This window comes from Sylvia atricapilla, chromosome 1 (assembly GCF_009819655.1).
Source record: "Sylvia atricapilla isolate bSylAtr1 chromosome 1, bSylAtr1.pri, whole genome shotgun sequence".
Classification (NCBI taxonomy): Eukaryota; Metazoa; Chordata; class Aves; order Passeriformes; family Sylviidae; genus Sylvia; species Sylvia atricapilla.
In genome coordinates this window covers 139,753,006-139,773,221 of record NC_089140.1, presented here as the reverse complement: position 1 = coordinate 139,773,221, position 20,216 = coordinate 139,753,006, and the positions used below count along the sequence as shown (strand labels likewise).

General features: G+C 35.9%; 1 protein-coding gene across 3 annotated transcripts in view; it reads left to right on the top strand.

The window, feature by feature from the left end:
- TAF2 (TATA-box binding protein associated factor 2) overlaps positions 1–20,216 on the top strand; it is a 60,697-nt gene that overhangs the window by 792 nt on the left and 39,689 nt on the right. The window contains exons 2-10 of one of the 3 annotated variants that reach the window (XM_066335307.1): positions 1,468–1,522; positions 2,291–2,451; positions 11,353–11,471; positions 12,793–12,934; positions 13,322–13,553; positions 13,875–14,059; positions 14,629–14,742; positions 16,040–16,139; positions 17,753–17,838. In XM_066335307.1, the coding sequence (XP_066191404.1) occupies positions 1,468–1,522; positions 2,291–2,451; positions 11,353–11,471; positions 12,793–12,934; positions 13,322–13,553; positions 13,875–14,059; positions 14,629–14,742; positions 16,040–16,139; positions 17,753–17,838 (1,194 nt within the window). Of the gene's footprint in view, positions 1–22; positions 1,523–2,290; positions 2,452–11,352; positions 11,472–12,792; positions 12,935–13,321; positions 13,554–13,874; positions 14,060–14,628; positions 14,743–16,039; positions 16,140–17,752; positions 17,839–20,216 lie in introns of those variants that run through there. The other 2 variants (XM_066335290.1, XM_066335298.1) reach the window with 2 other exon arrangements.

Genomic DNA, 20,216 nt, shown 5'->3' with positions numbered 1-20,216 from the left:
TTTTTTCTTTAATTGCTGTACTTAAAACCACTACACACTGAATCAGGTCACAGGCTGATTAATAATGATTTGCTTAAGAAGTTTGGAGCTGTTGCTTGTGGTGTAGCTTGCATTCAGAAAATGTGTGTTGCAGATGTATGTTTTAATGTGTAAATGGACTTATTCATGAGCAGCGAGTCTGTCAACCATTCAGTCTCACGAAGATATTTATATTATGCTCTTCAAACCTTGGACAATTCTTCACACAGTGTCATTACTAAAGACCATATGATGGTGTTCCATATGTACTGTGTCAAAAAGCCCTTTGGACTTGAGGGCTTTTTTATGTATAAAAAATCGCTTGCTTTTGCAGCAAGCTGCTTTGTTAAGCGAATTGTCATTTTTACACATCCACTATTTGGGTTGCCGCCAAGCTACAAAGCAGTTGGTAGTGCATTTCAGTCCATTTTAATAGATTTCTTGTTATGCCTCCTTGATTCCTTTATATATATCTGTTACACAAATGTATTTCTAAGTAGAATCATTCTTCTCATATACACTTAACGTTAGTAACATCTGAATCCATTTTTAGATGCAATTCTCTTGTAGGAATTTTTATCAAACTTTCTGTCATCTGGAGCAATGTCACTTCTTAATGCACAGGATATGTGCAGGTAAAGTGTGATGTGCCACAGAAGTTGAATTATCTCAAGGTTTTATCTTGAGTCATGAAATGCACTTCTGGGAAGATGACACCTACTACAGGAAAATACACAGAAATAGCTTACAGGGTTCTAAAAAAGTTGGAATTATTTTATCTCCTGCCTTTTAAGTCAGTTTTATTTACCAGGATTTCTAATATGTCACTCAAAATTTAAGCAAATGCATTTGACTAGTATGAAATACCTATCTTGATTAATGTATTAGCAGTATTTTAAGTTATAAATTCTTATGGCATGCTAATTGTAAAAAAAAAGACGTACTTTGTATTTTAACGTGCAATACCTGCTTATATAAATTACATTTAAGTGTCAACTCTCCAGGTAAGCTTTCCACAGGTCTCTGACTGCAAGTGTTATGGCTCATGCCATTACTGATACTGCTCATCACTGCAGTGTTAGACCTTGACACTGCCATTTGTAATTCTTTACTTTTAAATACAGATAAATGTTGTTCAAAAATCATCTTCAAAAGTTGTCTTCCTGTATTACCAGTAATGTTCATACTGGTATGATACTGTGTTTGATTTTTTTGGGGGACTTTCCTGACATTGTGGGTAACTTTTCATTATTTGGTTTAGACTGCATAAAAGATTGAGATAATAATTAATGACTTTTATAGAAGTATATTATGTTTGCAGTATTTATCTATATGTACATATATCCTGTGTGGCTCTCTGTTAAACTGGGTTAAAGTATTATTTTAAATGCTGGCATTTGTGCAAAACCTTACTTTTCTTTTTTTTTTCTTTTTTTTTTCTTTCAGCACAACTCATCAGGTAGTTTGTATCAACAATATAAATTTTCAGAGAAAGTCTGTTGTAGTAAGTATTTTCTAATAAAATGTGAAGTAGAAATTAAGTGTCTGGGTTTTCTTCATGCTTTTAGAGGAAAAAACTGCACTCAACCTGATTATGCTGTTCAGCTACTTCATATGTTATACTTTCTAATCTGATGCTTCTCACTAGTCTGTCATTGCTTGAGATGTATCAAATAAAGTACCTTCTTACTGTGAGAACATTTAGAAAAAGATTTCTAAATGAAGGCTGCTGTTTTGTAAATATTGCAGAGCAATTTGCAGTTTAGAATTCATGCCCACACAGTGTTAGCTGATGTTAGAGATAGGCTTACAGAGTTTTGTACCTCGTATGTGAGTTCACTTGGGCTTTGAAGAGACTTTCATCATTTCAGGCCTAAAGTCTCCAAGGGTCTTTGTCAGTTTACATATCTTTTTAAAAGAATTCTGCTTAGGTTTTAAGAATCCTTGTCTGAAGTTCAGGTACCAAAACATACAACCTAGTGGCACTAATAACTTGAAATCTAAGCAACAGAGGTAGTTTTCCAGTAAAACAGGCATGATTGTCAGTCACGTTCTGTTTTGTTTCATTTGCAGCTGCGAAAATTCACCTGTTAAAGGACATGAAAGAAAATGTAGAAAATCTAAAGGGCAAATAATTTTCCCTCTTAAGTATAAAATATCACCTTTGTATTAGTGATTTTTTAAAAAATTTAATAGTAATAATTTTTTTCTATCTCTCTAGTTTTTTAGTTGATAAAGATTTTACAAAAAGTTTTGATTTGTGTTTTCATAGGGTTATGTGGAACTGACAATATTTCCCACAGTTGCAAACCTGAACAGAATCAAGCTGAACAGTAAACAGTGCCGGATTTACAGAGTCCGAGTCAATGACTTAGAAGCTGCTTTCATCTATAATGATCCAACGCTGGAGGTCTGTCACCATGAGTCAAAGCAGTAAGTGATGTTTAAGACTCTGCAGATGTAGTGTTTTCTGTTGCACTTAAGTATAACCTATTCTGTTTTACTGTCAAGTTTTACCTGGTAATTCCCTAATGGTAACTTTTGGTATGGTGCCTTAATTTTGGGGAAATATTTTGGCAATAATTTTCATTCTTACACTAGTCTTCTTTAGAATTTCTTGTGCTAATATATGTTTGCATTGTTTTGTGAAAGTATCAAAAATTTTTCTTTTAAGTACTTTATGGGGAAAAAAGGCCTTGGATTTGATCTGTGTGCTTGAGACAGACTCTGTGTACTCCTTTATTCATCACTTATGCAAGAGCTTCTGTAATTCTGTTTGCAAATACAGTGTTCATTTACATAGGGCACCAAATTTATTATCAGAGTTATGAAATTTTCTTTCAGTACTGACCCACTTGAGTATATTAGTTCTCTAGTTCTGTTTGCTTTGTGACACAATGTTTTTGTTTTTGATGCTACTGCTCATTATGTGAAAAATTCAGAATCCTTATTGCAGGGATTCTAGATGATTATGAAGAGTTAAAGCTTTTGGCCTTTCCTAGGGAATGAAACTTTAATTATTTATTGTTGTTGATAACAGTATTAAGTCCGAGAACTAAACTCACTTCAGAATTTGAAAGGAAAAGTTTAAATTTCTTCACCATCTCATACTGAAGAGTGTATTTAAAATGATGTGGCATCCTGCATGTTCTAGGGAACTGATACGGGGAGGCTTCAGCAAAAAATCTTGTAGCCATTTCATTTTTGGTAAGAGGATGGTGGGCAAATGTTTTCCCTAGATATTCTCTTTTGATTTGCTGGAACGTTCATATTCTCACACCTTCTTTTGGCTGGCTTGGTTGAATTTACAATTTGCTGAATTATTAAAAAACTTGCAGTGGAAGTATTGTTCAACAGCAGCTGATAAAAAATCGATGAGTCCTTTAGGCTGCAAAAGACTGACTGAAATAATCTAGTCAGATTCCCCTGCTCACGTGGGGTCAAGTGGAGCAGGTTGCACAGGGCTGTCTCCATCTGGGATTTGAGGATCTTTGGGGATGGAATCTCAGCAGTCTCTCCAGGCAGCCTTCTCCAGTGTTGATGCCCCTCACAGTAAGATACATTTTCTTGTATTCTGTTAGAATTTAATGTATTTTAACTTACATCCACTGGCAGCAGACACATTCGGCACAAACTGAGACATAAGACTTGTTCCCTCTTAACATCACGAAACAGTTTTTACTGTGAGGGTCACTGAACACTGAGGCAGTTTACTCAGAGAGACTGTGGAGTCTCTATGCTTGGAAATACTCAAGTCATCTGGACCTGCTCCTGAGGAAGTGGTTGTAGGTGACCCTGTTGGAGCTGAGGGGTTGGGCAAGAAGACCTTCAGAAATCGATTCCAACCTCAGCTGTTCTGTGATTCTGTAATAACTGGAATCCTGCGTAATCCTGGAAGTCGTGAGAAAGGAGCAGCATTTAAAATGCTCAGAGTGAGCACTCCATTATGTTAAAAAAGGGATTAGGAGAGAGAATTCTGGTTTTTTTTGTGGAAAAGGTGAGTGGTTTTTGTTCAAGCTATTCAAACTTAATAGAAAATCTCTATTTTCTATTTCAGAACTCCTATGTTATTCATAGTTATGAAAGATAGAGGTCACCAAATATTCATAACAAAAAACTAGTATGCCTCTTTCTGTATCTCAGAAGTTAAAGGCAACATGAGTCACAAAATATTAGATGAAGTTAGATGTATTTTTTCATTGAAATACCTGGTCACAATTGAGTAGTTAAATACAACATCCCTGCTCTTTAGGCAGGATTGCAAGCAGAAACACTAGAAATCTGAAAACTCTAAAATTAGTACCTCAATAAAATCATCAGTGTGTTTTCTCTGTGCTTCTTTACAAAGAACTGCTTCTAGAAACAGTGGTTTGTAGTAGTCTTTATATCTAATCATCTGGTCATCTCTTCCAAGTTCTCATTTGTTATGGCAAGTTTAGTGGTGATGTCCTTCGTACCCTTGCAGCTGAACTAGCTGCAGCAATTATTTTGAATGGGACCCAGACTAGACATGATGGTTTGTTTCTGATCTTACAGGGATCATTACCTTTTGCACAGTTTTCTTTGAGTAGTCTGTTGAACTAGTAAGTGGGAAATTTAGATGGTTCTTGGCAATCTGTTTTTTTAAAGTATTTTGTTTTCAATTTTTACTTTTCTCTGTGCTGTGTAAAAATGTAAGTTCAAGTTATAAGGTTGTATATACAAACATTTCCTTCTGTTTTTCTGCTTTTAGTTTCTTAGATGTTTTCTAAAAGAACACAAAATGGTAGAAGTGTTGGAATTGGAAAAGACCCCTAAGATTGTCATAAGCCCACCTGTCAACCCAGTACCACCATTGAATCATGTCTTCAGGTGCCATGTCCACATGTTTTTTTGAACACTTTCAGGAATGGTGACTCCACCACTTTCCTGGGCAGTCTGTTCCAAACTTTACAGTCTTTTCTGTGAAGAATTTTTTTCCAAATAGCTTATCGGGGGCATAAGTATTTAGAAAAGTTGTTTATTTAATAGACGCTTTCCTACCTTTTATCAAAATTAAAATAATCTGAAGACTTCTCACTCCCTTAGTTAGCAAAAAGATTATAAAACTTGCTACAGCCTCTCTGACTTGAAAGGTTATGTTTACTGACAGGAGGTTAAGAGAAATGGTTCACTGTTATGTTGTGCAAATTTCGGCATGCAAGAAAACACTTAAAAGAAATTGGAGAAGTCTCAGCTTTATGGATGACTCAATTCTGTCTGTTTCACTATGATGTTCTTCGCTACTTCTTGGTGAGATCCATGAGATCGCCTCTTTGTGTTCTGAATTGCAATATTCAACTTGTTTTCAGTTCAAGAAGTACTATTGGGTTTTAGCATCTTTGAAGAAAAAAACATTGACACATGGTCTCTGTTATTTCACATTTTTAGTGTTGCAGAAGATGGAACATTTTTTTTAATCATGCGTATTTTCAGTTCCCCTGAATATCAGAAAAACCCTCACTAAAAAAAAGTAATTAAAATTCAGTGAAATTTGTAGGAAAGGTTAGGAGTCAATAATTAGTACATTAAATATATTTTTAGCTTAGATGCATTGCAAATATATCCATTAGTCCCAAACCACAATTTCAGGTAAGTGAAAGAGTGTTTAAATGTTTACCTAGAAGTACAGTTGGACTTCTGTTCTATAATTTCCTCTGGAGGCTTCAAGACAGCATGGCTTTTTCATATCAGAATAGATAGATGAACTTAGATAATGCAGTCCCTTCCTTCCTGCCTGAGCAAACCCCTGGACAGTGCTGTAAGGTATGAAATAATTCACATTGCTTTACTGTGTGTACACAAGATGGCAGAGAATCCCATTTTGCTTGTGCTTTTGAGAAGAATTTCAAATCTTGTGGAGACTGCATATAGTGTTGGAGAATGTCTATTTGGGTCATGTTTTGGGGCTGCTGCTATTAAGTGTTTCTATCCTTCTCATCTTTCTTTTTCTTGTAAATTGTTGCTTTTTCAATTCTGTCAGTACAAGAGCAATGAGTTTGCTTTTTTCTGGGCTATACTTCTACATTCTATGTAGAAGTCCCAGAGCATATTCTGAATACTGAGACAACTGCTTGTATCTCAGTTCTCTTTGTTTAAAACTGGAAGAGGAGATTTTTTTTTTCTTCATCTTATGGTTGAGACTGTAAGCTGTTAAATAGGTGCAGCAAAAGTCTGTAGTTTGGGTGCAGTGGTTTAATCTTTGATAAGTGATGTTTGTGATCATCCTGCTGTGCCTGCTTATGTGCTTCACATTTGTGTGATAACTAGGATGCCAGGCAGAGAAGCTGCATTTTATTATTTCTGTGTAGAGGAAGTTATGTTTTTGTATAGCTGGCTAATGTGCACTTAATGCTTTTCTGTGCAGTGCTTGTTCATTTGTCTTTTTTCTTAGCTTGAAGCCTGTAGTATTTAAACATTAAAAATGCGAAGATGTTTTGATATCCTCTGACTTCACTGTTACTTGAGTTACAAGCAGCAGTAAGCTGTGAGAGAGAGCAATGGGGTAGCCTTCAGGGCAATGTCTGTCTTGCAATATTCTGAGAAGTCAGTGATTAAACCTTTAGATCTTGTATAAAATAGAAAAATTTGTGGTGTACTGAGCGTGTGTTGCACTTGGTGCTGTGGTTTAGTTGAGGTGTTAGGGCACGGTTCAGATTTGATGATCTTGATGTTCTCTTCCAACCTAGTGATTCTGTGGTTGCCTTGCTGCAATAAATAGCCTTTATTTACTGATAGGATACGGGGTTTGTCCAGGTGAAAATTCATTATAGACTTTGTCAGAAACAGACAAAATGTCCTGGCCAGGACAGGGTTAATTTTTGCGGTAGTTAGGAGCAGGGAAGGCTAAGACTTGGAGATCATTCTATACCACCTTGCCTCATTTTCCAGGGATGGCAGAAAGGCTCACTTCCAGATCCCATAGCATGGCAGAGGGGTCAGGTATTTTCAGGAGTTTACCCAGAGTGAGCAATACCATGTATTCACCATTCACCTCTTTTCTCATACACGTTGTCATTGGTATTGTTGCTGTTACTGTTTGTTGTCTTATTTCATTGCTGTCTCTGGTAAATGTTCTTATCTCAATCCATAATCCTTACCTTTTGTGCTTCCAATTCTCTGCAGCCCACCACAGGGGCAGGGTGGAGAGATCGAGTGGCACATGGTTTGAAGTAGTTTCAGTGCAAACACTGAATGGGCGAGTACCTAGACCACAACACAAAGGTGAAGAGCACTTTTGAAAAGAGATGACAAAGCCCTTAAACTTGACCAGGAATGAAAATTAGGTTTTTCAGCATGACAAAGATGAAATCGTTGCCCTATTAATAAACCACCTATGTGTGCATGTATTACATATTTTGAATGGTATATTATGTGTGTACTCCAATATCAAGTGTTTATTCTGTATGGGAAGCAAGGTAAAATAGTAAATGAATTACAGGCAGAGCAAAGAACTTACCTTGCGAAGTTGATGTTAAGTAGTATAGGAAAACAGTGGTTTATAGACTATATGTTTGGCACATACATCTGTAGCACTGGTGCAGCTACTAATGAGAAATGCTATGGAAAGTTTTAAATCAGTTAGTATTTTACAAATAAGTCTCTACAGGATTGCTTCTTTACAGTCACTCAAGCTGCATGTACTTGGGCTGTAATTAACAGTGTTCGGGGTGAATTCTGATAGCAAAATGTATCTCTACTGGGAAAAGACCATGAACACATATTTGTTTTTCATTGTCAATCTACACTTAGCATTAGGAAAATTTATCATTGTTCCTTGGGCTGTAACTTTTGGCATGTGCTCTGTTTTTCTTAAAATGGCCATATTCAGTTTATTGAGAATGGTTCAACCTATGAAAAGATTAATCTGTGGTTCTACAGCTTTAATAGATTCCTTTTACAATGAATCACCCATTTGAACTAGAACACTTCACAAAAATAGAAATATAAGAATAGACTTGTTTTCCATTAAATGTTAAGCTCTGGAGTCTACCTTCTTTGCTGTGGAATCATAACCTTTTCCTGTCTGTGAACTCAGTGCCTTTTTAAGTGTAGCCACAAGCTCATCACAATCCTCAAAGCTGGAACAAATTCCACTGATGTGTAGGAAGGGGATACCTATCAATAATAGTCAGGTTTCAAAAACAGTTTGGAGTAAAATTAAACACTTTAGACTTTACAGTGTAACAGAATATTACTGTGGTTTTCTTTTGCTAGCTTTTTTGATTACTATTAATGTATAGTAGTACATTAGTACTAGTATTAGATTACTACTAATGTATATACATTAGTATAGAGTCATGCATTCTCTTTCTACGTAGAGCTTTTCCAGTGGTATTTGTTTGTCTTTCTAGGGTGCCGTTTGAAGGACAGCTTAAAGCAACTTTGCTTAGGGAGGTTCTTTGGCCCCTCAGTATGACAGAACAAGGAAGTAAATGAACTAAAAGCTGCCTGATTAGAAACAAAAGGACTTATTTTCCCGTTTGCCACTTTCAGCTGCATCCCTACAGGATCAGATGAACAGTAATATCCTTAGTGATTGATGCACTAGTGATGCGTGAGTGAGGCTAGGAGACAGCACATCAGCTGGAGTTTAATTGGGTTGGAATTGTTCTGGAGCCATACCTTAATATTCCAGGGTACAAACTCAACCTCTTATTTTTAAAATTTCTTGGCATTACATTCTACCTTTAGGTACAGTTAACAGTGACACGGGAAAAGAAAAACATATTAACACTTGAGATTTGTGTGTTTCTATACTGAAATGGTCCCATTTACTATTTATGTCTGATTTTCAGAAGCTTCCAAGCAAAGTAGACAAGTTTACTGCTCCTGACATTCTCAGTCTTGGTAGTGGTGCCAAGGAATCTGTGCACTATTATTGCCAAAGATGAAGGACTACATGAAAATATGTTCTCAATATATTTCAGTGTTTTAGTGAAGTTTTTTATATGTGGAGGACTTGGAATATTAAATATGGTGTTTGACATACCTAGACTTACAGAATGGTGCTGGTGGCATGGTTAATTAAACTTTGTTCTTCCGAGTAAGGTACTATAGTTTTCATTGTTTTCTCTGTGGATGGCAAATAGAGAATAGTCAGATGAGAGCAAAATCCTGAAATGAGATAATGTCTGCTTTGTGTAGACTTCAGATTTCATGGAAGATGGAGTCTCCAGCCAAAAGTTAATTTACCCCATTGTGGTGCAAGTAATCCTGCACCTGGGTCAGGACAGCCCCTAGTATCAGTACAGGCTGGGGGATGAAGAGATTGCAGGCAGCCCTGTGGGGAAAGACTTCAGGGTGCTGATGGATGAGAGGCTCATCATGAGCTGGCAATGTGCATTTGCACCCCAAAAAGCCAGTGATGTCCTGGGCTGCATCACCAGCAGGGCGAGGGAGGGGACTGTGTCCCTCCATCCCACCCTTGTGAGACCCCCCCCCCGAGTCCAGCTCTGAGATCCTCAGCACAGGAGATCATAGATCTGTTGAAGCAGATCCAGAGGAAGCCCCAGGATGGCAAGAGGGATGGAGCACCTCTCTGTGGGGAAAGGCTGAGAGAGTTGGGGCTGTTCAGCCTGGAGAAGATAATGGCTCTAGGAAGATCTTACTGCAATTTTTCAATACTTAGAGAGGGCTTTATAAGAAGGATGGGACAGACTGATGCCTTAAGTTTTAGCTTTCATATTTTTCAGATTCTGTGCTGCCTAGGTGTGTAGCTCTGAGCTTCATATTAAGTGTCAGTAAGTTTTCTTCACAGGGTAGATAGACAAAACAATCCTTTTCCAGTTTGAGACCAAGGACAACCATTACAAGCTTCAGGCCCAAAAAGTATAAACAACGGAGAGCTGAAGAGAGCAACCAGGAGGATGGAACTTTATAACCTGAAGCTATAATTAGACAATTAAACCCCAATATACAAATGGACCAAAACTTATAAAAGTGTGAAACCTCACTACTGGTTGTCCATTTTGTGACCATTTTGGATCCATCTTGGGTTGTAGCTCTGGCCAGGCTCTTGTACTGCCCAAGGTGTATCCTTAAGTCCTTTTAATAAGTACCTACTTTATTCTTTAGCTCTGTCTAGTCTCTGTTCTAGGTCAGCCTCTCAAGGCATCAGTTCAGTAGGGCAAAGGGTTGATATAGACTAGATGAAGGGAAGAACTCTTTTACTGTGAGGGCAGTGAAACTCTGGAACTGGTTTCCCAGGGAGGTGGTAGGTGTCTCATCCCTGGAAACACTGAATGGCTGGTTAGAGAGGGCTCTGAGCCGCATCATCTAGTGCAAGATGTCTCTGTCCCTCCCCCAGGAGAGTTGGACTGTATAGCCTTGGAAGGCCCCTTCCAACCCAAAATATTCTGTGGCTCTGTGATTCTGTGACTGCTTGATTGAGTCTTGCTTCCACAGTGCTTGGATTCATCATCAGTACCTAAATTCTGTGGAAAAGGTGATAAGTCAGTCAAACACTTTCTCTTCAATTATAGAGTTGTGCAAGCTTTTGAAAAACTGCATGTACTGGAGAATAAGAATTAAGAAAGATTTTGTTACCATGCTTTAAATAGTTTAGAAATCTATTTTGAAAAAGTATAAAAGCCATCACATAAAGCTATAAAATCAGAGTTATTTTTGAACTTGATTGGTCATACTCCAGTAGCTGAATATAATCACATTAATAAGGTAACATCCTGCTCATAAGTACTTTAACAGAAGACATATGCTTATTCCTGCTCATTTCAGTAGAAAACAATTAATCTCAGTCATAACTTAAGTAATGATATGACTTTGTAATTAAGTGAGCAGTTAATGAGAAGCTGATACATAGTAGCTTGAACCTGATTACAAAAAACTGTTTGCGTCTTAAATAAATTAGAGTACGCTTTAAAAAAGAATAATGTTTCAAATATAACTGGAAACTAGAAAGTGTATAAGAGGAAGCAGATCTTCAAGAGCTTTAGAATACAAACTTCATCCAAAATAAAACCCAGAATTTTTAATTTCTGTTCCAGTAAATGTAGATATTACTCTTAATGGCAAGAAAAGAACACTGAGCATTTCTCAATTTAATGGGAGTTACTACTGCTTAAGTCTTTCTGGTCACAGATGACTTCTGCAAGAGCCATATTTTAAGTTCTGATTGTTGAAATCTAATCTTTATTTCTTTTCTCTTCCACTCCTTTGAAAACAAAACAAAACAAAACACTTGATTGTTCATGCACCTTGAAATTCAGAATAGAAATTGTCTTAACTTCCAAAGTTGTGTTTTGTGCTTCAAGAATTAACTGGGTACTTTAAGAATTAACTGGGTATTTCTGACAGGAGGAATCTCAACTATTTCTCCAATGCCTATGCTGCTGCTGTCAGTGCGGTGGACCCAGATGCTGGTAATGGAGAACTCTGCATTAAGGTTCCCTCAGAGCTGTGGAAACACGTTGATGGTAAGGAGACCATACTGAAAAATTAATTTAAGATGTCAGAGTTGTCAGCTACAAGTTTGCTTAAGAAGATAGTAGCTTTGAAGAAATAGTAGTGTAACATAACTTTATTATGAATTTGTGATTACTGTTTCCTTTTTCCTCTTCACTTGAACTCTGAAAAATACTTTCACTTCTCAGTAATATGGAGAATTGTTGCAAGGTTTCTTAGCACTGTATGCAAACATACTCTTCATGGTCATGACCCCAGGAGAATACTTGAGGAAGTGGGAATAATGGAGTGTACTGGGGGCTAAATTGTAATGTTGAAGTTGCTTACAGTATATATGATCCAACAAAGAAAATAATTTACAAGAATATAATTATATACATCTTTTTACAAAGCCCTACTAATTTTATGCAATCTCACTTTGAGGAATGGTCGTTTTAAAATTGATTTGGTAGTGAAAGTAGACTCCTTTATAAACTAGCGTACTAAATCCTGGAATAAGTAAATGTTTTAATAAGTTACTCTCCAGTGTTGATTATTTTACAGGGATTTTACTAGTTCGTTGTATTATTTCATACATGGCTTTATCATTTTTTCCCATGGATTTATGAGACCTCTGAGAGAATAACAACTATATCATGAGGCTGATTCATGCAATATTGTCAGATGCACCTTAACAGGAAAGACACTTTTATTTATTCTGATTTTTGTGTGAGTTCCTGTTGCCTTACATGCAAGCCTAGAAGGGAAAATACTCAAACATGTATAATTTCACTTTTCAAAGTTTGAGTGCCAAAATATGGTGATACTTGTGGGATAAATTTCAGCATAAGCTTGTATTTCTTTTCTTGCCAGTCTGTTCATAAGTGAGATTTCTGTGGAACTAAACCAAGGCAAAGACACTTAAGTTACAGGAAAAGCATTAACTGTAATAAGAGATTTTAAGCAACTGCAAATGACAATAATATGTCTTCTAAGAATGTGCCTGCTTCCTAGGGTTTTTGGAGAAAATTTTTTCATCAAGATGCCAAGGAGATCGTGGTTAGGGTACAGTCTGCATAAATATGCTTGACTGTTGGGGAATTGGAAGATGAAATGTGACTCCAGTTGCAGTTTTTAATTAATAAAGTTTCTTATAAATTAATCTTCTGTAAGCTTCGGGATGTCTCAGTTTTGTAAGCCTTGAGCTGTACTTTTAAGTGGACTGGGAATTCAGTGAGAATGAAGTTATCACATAAACTTCAAAGACCTAGAGTCCAAAACTGAGTTAATATTCTGAAATAACTTTCCTGGAAGTTGTATCTACTTACTCCAGTTTTGGTCTTTGTGCTGCAGAGTTAAAAGTCCTGAAGGTGCATATAAACTTTTCTCTGGACCAGCCAAAAGGAGGCCTTCATTTTGTGGTACCCAACATGGACGGCAACATGGCAGAAAGAGGAGCTCATGTCTTTTCATGCGGTTATCAAAATTCTACAAGGTAAGAAAACTGTCTTTGAATGTCAAATTTGTATTTACTATTTATTCTCAAAGTATAGGAAATATAAATAATTTCTTCAAATTCTTTTAAGCTTAAAAAATTCTAAAACTTAATTTGTGCTTGAAAGGAGCTTACCAATGTGAAGTCGCATCTAATGACTAGTGATTAGAATGTATAGTCTATATAGCTCAGCAGGAGATAAAGAGAAAAATACCTTGTAAAGCTTTATAAAGTTAATGTATTGTAGCAGTCAGTATGTCAACATTCATATATTCTTAAAGTATTTAGGGATATAGTTTGGAACTTGAAAGAAAAACCACCTGTGAAAAAGTAGAATTGTTAAGTATAATTGTTAACCATTCTTCCTCCAATTCCTAACTTTCCTAGATTTTGGTTTCCTTGTGTGGATTCATATTCTGAGTTGTGTACCTGGAAACTTGAGTATACTGTAGATGCTGCAATGGTGGCTGTTTCAAATGGAGATCTGGTGGAAACTGTGTACACCCATGACATGAGAAAGAAGACTTTTCATTACATGCTTACTATTCCAACTGCAGCTTCTAACATTTCCTTGGCAATTGGACCTTTTGAAATCCTTGTTGATCCATACATGCATGAGGTAATAATCTTCATCATAGAAGCCTCTTTTTTTTTTCTAAAGAATTACTGATGTTTTATGTTGCAGTCAGGATATATTAGTCTAAGAATGGGTATGTCCAGATCCACCTTCATCAGTACAGTCATATGATAAAGCTTGTCTAGTAATGCCTTTATTTAAGTTTATCTCCAAAAAAAAAGCCTTTAAGCAAGCAGTAATGCCATTTATGTCTAAATTTATGAGGTGAATTTATTGGGTTTCTTCCCTGATATGTAATATACTTGATACTTATGTATTTAAATATATTCATAGGTCTTGTAACAAATTTTCCTTTGCTTGTAGGTGACTCACTTTTGTTTACCACAACTTCTCCCGTTGCTCAAACACACCACGTCATACCTTCATGAGGTGTTTGAATTTTATGAGGAGATTCTTACCTGCCGCTATCCTTACTCCTGTTTCAAGACTGTTTTTATAGATGAAGCTTATGTTGAAGTAGCTGCTTATGCATCCATGAGTATTTTCAGGTTAGTGTTTGAGAAAATTACACCTTCTAAATCCACCAGCCTAGAAGCTCTAGATCCAAGACTGTTGAGAAATTTGTGAAACTATTTATTTTTGCAGCCTGAGCTTTGGGCTTTCTAGTTTGAAAAGGCTTGTTTATATTGACATTACAGGCTTTTAACACCATTTCAATTTTTATCTATTATAAAGATGTTGGATTTATTTAAAAAAAAAACCACCTTATCAGTGATTTCCCTTCTGAATTAGAAATGCCATGCATGAAGTATTTAATCTCAAATTAAGTGCAGAAGTTTGGTTGTGTTATATTTCTCTCCAACTGGAATCGGAGTGCAGGAGAGTGTGACCAGTTAAACTGCTTAGGCTCTATACCGTAAGTTGTGTGTAGATGATAATAGCAGGAGATCAGCCTGCATTAAGATTACTTAAAAAAAAAATTAAAAGAGATGTTACTAAATCACTGGAAAAACAGTGAAGAAATCATTTTACTTGTTTTGGTTTTTAAGGCAAGGTCTTTTGTGTTTATTTGGAGTTGGTGCTCATGTTGTGTTATTTTCTTTTTGTGGGGGTCCAGCACAAATCTCTTGCATAGTGCAATGATTATAGATGAAACTCCACTCACAAGGAGATGCTTGGCACAGGCCCTGGCCCAGCAATTCTTTGGATGTTTCATATCCAGAATGTCCTGGTAAGTAGTTTACCTTAGTGTTCTCCAGAAAGTGGGGAGGATCTAGGAAGCTCAAAATTTTATTTGCAAATTGCATTTTATCAGAAAAATAAGTAAAATAGTAATTGTAGAAGAAAGCAAAAATGGGAAAAAAGTAAGAATAATAAACCCAGCTCAATAAATGAAATCCATTAGTATTTTTTGTTGTTTTGAAAGGAGAATGTGAGAGATAAAAGTTCCAAAGATTGTATAGATTGAATACATCTTCCTGAATGTTGTAGTGTGCTTTGACATTTTTGTGTCTGAAAATTTTAGAAAGGTAACTCTTTTGCATTATCAGTCAATTTCTGTTAGATATTTTGGATGATGAAGTATAGACTGCATGCAAAGTACTTGTAGAGCACAGAACTAATACATTAAGAATTTTTTCAAGGAGGAGAATGCAGAAATTAGTGTCAAATAGCCAAGTTCCTGCTAAGGTGGTTATAACTTACGTCTCCGAAAATGTCCCCAAATGGCTCTTGCAGTTCAGTATTTATTTTAAATCCTTTTGCATATGCTTATTTACTGGGGACAAGTAACCCATTACTTTTTTTTTTAAGGCAAAAGTCTATGTCACAGAGCATCCTTGTCTTAAAAACAAGGGAAATGAACATGTTCTTAAATTGATGTTTGTAGTGTTGTAATTTCTCTGGCTCTTTTCTTTATTTCTAGCCTACTTTTGTGATGAAGGCAAACTTTTGCATCCTTCATAGTGACTCCATTTTCATATGTTCTTGTTCTATTTACTTTATCATACCCTGTGTACAATGTAATTTTTCTGTTTAAGATTCTAGTTAATGATCATGTTGTAGTTTTTGTCTGTTTTTCCTCTCTTAGAACATAACTTACAGAAGATAGGTTTAAAAAGGTGTCCACCAACTTGTGAGATAGGTATTTTGTCTACTTGCTGTCTAAATCTTCTGCACTGCACTAACTTGGTTATCAAGAAATTAAGATCGTATAGATTAATAGTTGCTTTAACTTTATTATCTGTTTCCACCTGTTTATTATTATTGTTTCAGTTAAAATAGTTCGGTTTTATATTTTCATCTGGATTTCTGTGGTAAAAGTTCAGTTTTCACTGACTTTTCAGTTTCATTGGTCCCATCCAGGTGCCAAGTTTCATAAATTGGTTCACAGCTCATCAGACTTCTGTTGACTTAGAGAAGTTATACAACCTCTTGAAATTTGTGGCTATTTTTGAGCTGGTCAGAAATACCATCCCTTACAAAACATCCTCTGAAGTGATATAGTTCATGTTTCTTTCTTATAATAGGTCAGATGAATGGGTGCTAAAGGGAATCTCTGGTTACATTTACGGCCTTTGGATGAAAAAAACCTTTGGTGTTAATGAGTATCGCCACTGGATTAAACAGGTAACATCATAGCATTTTCTATACTTTTCAGACATTTTGCATCAAAGAAGTATAAAACCAGAATACATTATAGCTTTGAATTGCAATCTAAAGACCTTTTTGGTAGTCACAAACCTCAGAGCTAAAATATTTTTACCTCTTGCTGCAAGGAAGAACACCGAACATACAAACCAAAATAGATTCTTGTGACTGCCATAGGAATAATAATTGTTGTTGTCTGTACATGCAATTGGTTTTCCTCTTTTTGTTTGGACTCCTGAACCAAAAAAAGAGTAAAAAAAATATATTACTTTTGAAATACTTAGAATAGAATATAGGATTCATAAGGATTTGTATTTGGTGAATTTATTATGCTGTGATGGCTATTCATATAGCTCAGAAAGGCTCCAGTATTAGCTTGGATCAGTGGTGGTTCAGGTATCTTTCAGCATCATTGGAGTACTGAAATAATGAAACTGTTAAAAATCCCTGTTTGAAGGAATTTCTTTTCTTGAAAAATAAATTTCTGTCTGTAGCTTCCATTTCCAAATGTAATCTTTGAGACAGGTACTTTCTAGTGGTAGCAGCCATGACTCCTTGTTCTTTGCAAGTAGCATTTATTCACAAAAAGATATATATCTTTTTTTCTCTCATCACATTCTCTTACTCTCCCTATTCCTAAAAGTAAATCCTAACCCCATTTGCTCAGTTTACATCCCTTAGTCACGGGGACCCAATACCATGCCCTTCTCTGCCTAATGCTCATTCAGTTCACCAGTCTTGTGTTGTCTGCGCTAATGGTGTGGGTGCTGCAGAGAGCAGCGGAACTGGATGGAGGTCTGTTCACTGAGTTCACTGCTGTCTGCAGCAGAAGTTGGTCAAGTTGTTCGCCGTCTGTCTGCACTAAGTGGAAGGTGTCCATGTAGGACTGGGAGATGCTACTATTACAGCCTCTTCTGCCCTTTTTCTGATGTAGTACCAATATATGAAAGTGTGCAAGTTAATATGTATCAATAAATGTCAATATATATAAACATTTGGAAAATCTTTAACACTAGATTGCAAACAGGTATCAGTTTCCATTTCCTGTGCTTAAGTTGACACAATTTGATTCATGTTGACTTTTGAGTAACAGTGAGCCCTTACAAACACCCTGCCTCAAAGTGTGGTGTTAACCTGGGTATGGCATCACACAAGTTCAGATTCAATGCAGAGCTTGGGGCAGACATAAATATTTATTATTTGGTTGGTTGGTTTTCTATTTAATACATTATATTTATTTGTGTGTATGTGTGTGTGTGTGTGTAGTTGTTTTCCATTGCATGAAATGCTGATCACATTTCTTTTGGTCAAAGACAACTTATTTATTGAATAATAATACCCTGGTTATAATGTAGTTCAGAAGTGTTGGAGATTAGCCCCCTATTCAGCCCCTGAACAAGTATAAACTGCTAATTTCTACTGTTTCATTATTGTTTCTCACTTGAGGAACATCCCTGATTTAAAAATATTTCTCCCTGTATAAACAAGCTTGTTAGGAGGTTTGACTTGAACAACACTAAAAGCTTTCCTGTCGTCTTTAAATAATTTCTCTGCTCTTCAGAATTATGCTTACTTATATATGTTGTTCTTAGGAGTTAGATCAAATTGTGGCATACGAACTGAAGACTGGAGGAGTTTTACTGCATCCAATATTCGGAGGAGGAAAAGAGAAAGACAAGTATGTTTATTTAAGCTGCAAGGCATTGCAGGGTATGTTTTTATGGGGCCATTAATATATGCCTTGGGTGTGTTGTATAGCACAAAGCCAAAGGCTGAGGAGGATCTCAAGCTGCCCCAGGCATGTATTACCAGTCTCATAAAGTGCATCTTGAGTATATTGTAATACCTGTTGTTTTACTTTTCTTTGAATTTGAATCTCAAAAGAAGTGAAGTATAATGAATGCTTTTAATGCTGTTACGAAACTGCTTTTTAGTAAGAGGATAAGAGAGAGCATGGAGCTAGAATTTTGATGTGAGCTATTTCTGGAGTGTAATTTTCAGGGTTTGGGGGTTTTTTCGGGTTTTTTAATGGTATCATCAGCTTTTTATTTCTTTGCTCTTTTTTCTTGCTGCTCTCAGATATCACCTAGTAGTCTTAGACTGAGATTTCTTAGGATATTTGGGGTTGAAAATTATTAGATAGAAATATTAGATAGAAAAATAGTTGATTTGTGAAGTACTATTAGTTACCAGTGTAACTGGCTAGATTTTTATTTTCCCTGTAATTGTAGCTTCAGTATGTCTAACTTAGAATGATCCTTCTTCCCTCTCTTGTAATACTCAGTACTACTCACTGAGTAGTACTAAACACTGCAGGGGAAAAAAAAATTGCTACATGTTAGATCAGTAAGTTGATACAAGTTTCAGTCACAAGCTTTTGCTGGGTTTTTCTTTCCTTGCACAAATTGATCTCCTTATAACATAGCCTCACAAAGAGTTGTTTTTTGGAAACACACAAACAACATGCACACAGTTGCAAGGCTGAGCCTGTGCAGTACACTAATATGTCAACTTCTGTTCTTTACTGCAGCACAAGCCCCTGTATTATGACAATACAACCAAAATTGCCTGTTACAATAGTTCTTTTGTATTTGATTGTGTGCAAATCCAGATTTTGTTCATTTAGAGTTAAAACTCTGGATTTAGAACTGAATGAATTATTAAAATCACTAAATTCACAGCAATAAGATCAGATGAAACTAGAGTGAAGGGGCATTTTTTAAAGAAGGAAATTCACTAAAATCAAAATCTCTAACTGTTAATTTTGTTAGATTCACTATATTTGTTGTAGAATTGGACACAAGTGACAAAAGCTTGCCCTATTGCTGTTAAAGGTGTTTTTCCTCGCTGTGATGTGTTGTTGGAAACTGGTTCTACAGTTTTTTTACTACTTCATTGTATTACAGCTTGTTAGTAATAACCACAGCAGTACTTAAATATGAATTACAACTTGCTATTCTTTGTGGATTGCAGAGTTCACTTGTATGTAAACTGTGGCTATGTTCCTGACTTTAGAAGATAATTTGTATTTAAGAAAAGTATTTTCATAATGGGGTCTAGAACATTTTCCTCCAGTATAGTCTATGCATTTCATTTCTTTGTTCTGCTTGTTATGATACAGTTTCCTCCCAAATGTATTTGCAGCACAGCAGTTCCAATTAATAATTAAACAAAGAAAATTTGTGTTAAGTAATAACCTCATTTTCAGCTAAATTAGAAATAAAATATGATAATAAATCATCAAGGGGAAAAAGAAAACAAAACCCCAGCTTCCTTCAGACACATGAATTAATTTGTGTGCAAAACAAAGATCTCAGATTCTTCCTGTTTATGTCTGGTGTAGCACAAACACTGCACTTCAGATTGCTTATTCTAAATAACAAAATCCCAGAGCCTGGGAAAATGAAGGAAAGAAAACTGCAGAATAACTGCTGTATGGATGAAAACTTCAGAACTAGCTTTATGTATAACCTTTTCATTTTGTGTCCTCCTCTCTCAGACTGTGGTTCTCTTCAGCCTTTGATTGTGCTGGTACTGCCCTACTGTGAAAATTAAAAACTTCTAGAAATTCACATAGATATATTTTGTATGGAAAAAGTTTACTAACCAGGTTTACACTGAATGGCTGGACTGTGTTCAAGAGCATAAGCATTATAAAATTCTGTGGAAAAGCTGGTTCACTTTCTGTTTCAACAAAGTTCTAGGTCCATATTGGTGATTTTAACACTGTTTCGGTGCCAGTTCAATAAAAACTCTGGAATTACAATGATTGAAGAAAAATATAATCTGAAGAAATGTATTAATATTGAATGAACTACAAAATGTGACTGTCAAACGCAGACGTGTCTCTGTTTTGCAGTTAAATAATGTAACCAGTACCAAAATCAATCAACACTTAGTAAATTTAAAAAAGGATCTTGGGATTGTGGGTCCTGGCTTGGTTGTAATTTGCAAAAAAAAAAAAAAAAAAGAATTTTATGAAAGTCAATCAACCGTATAATTTGAAGCTGGATAAATAGTTTTTATTCTGAGACCGCATTATTATATAATGTCTGA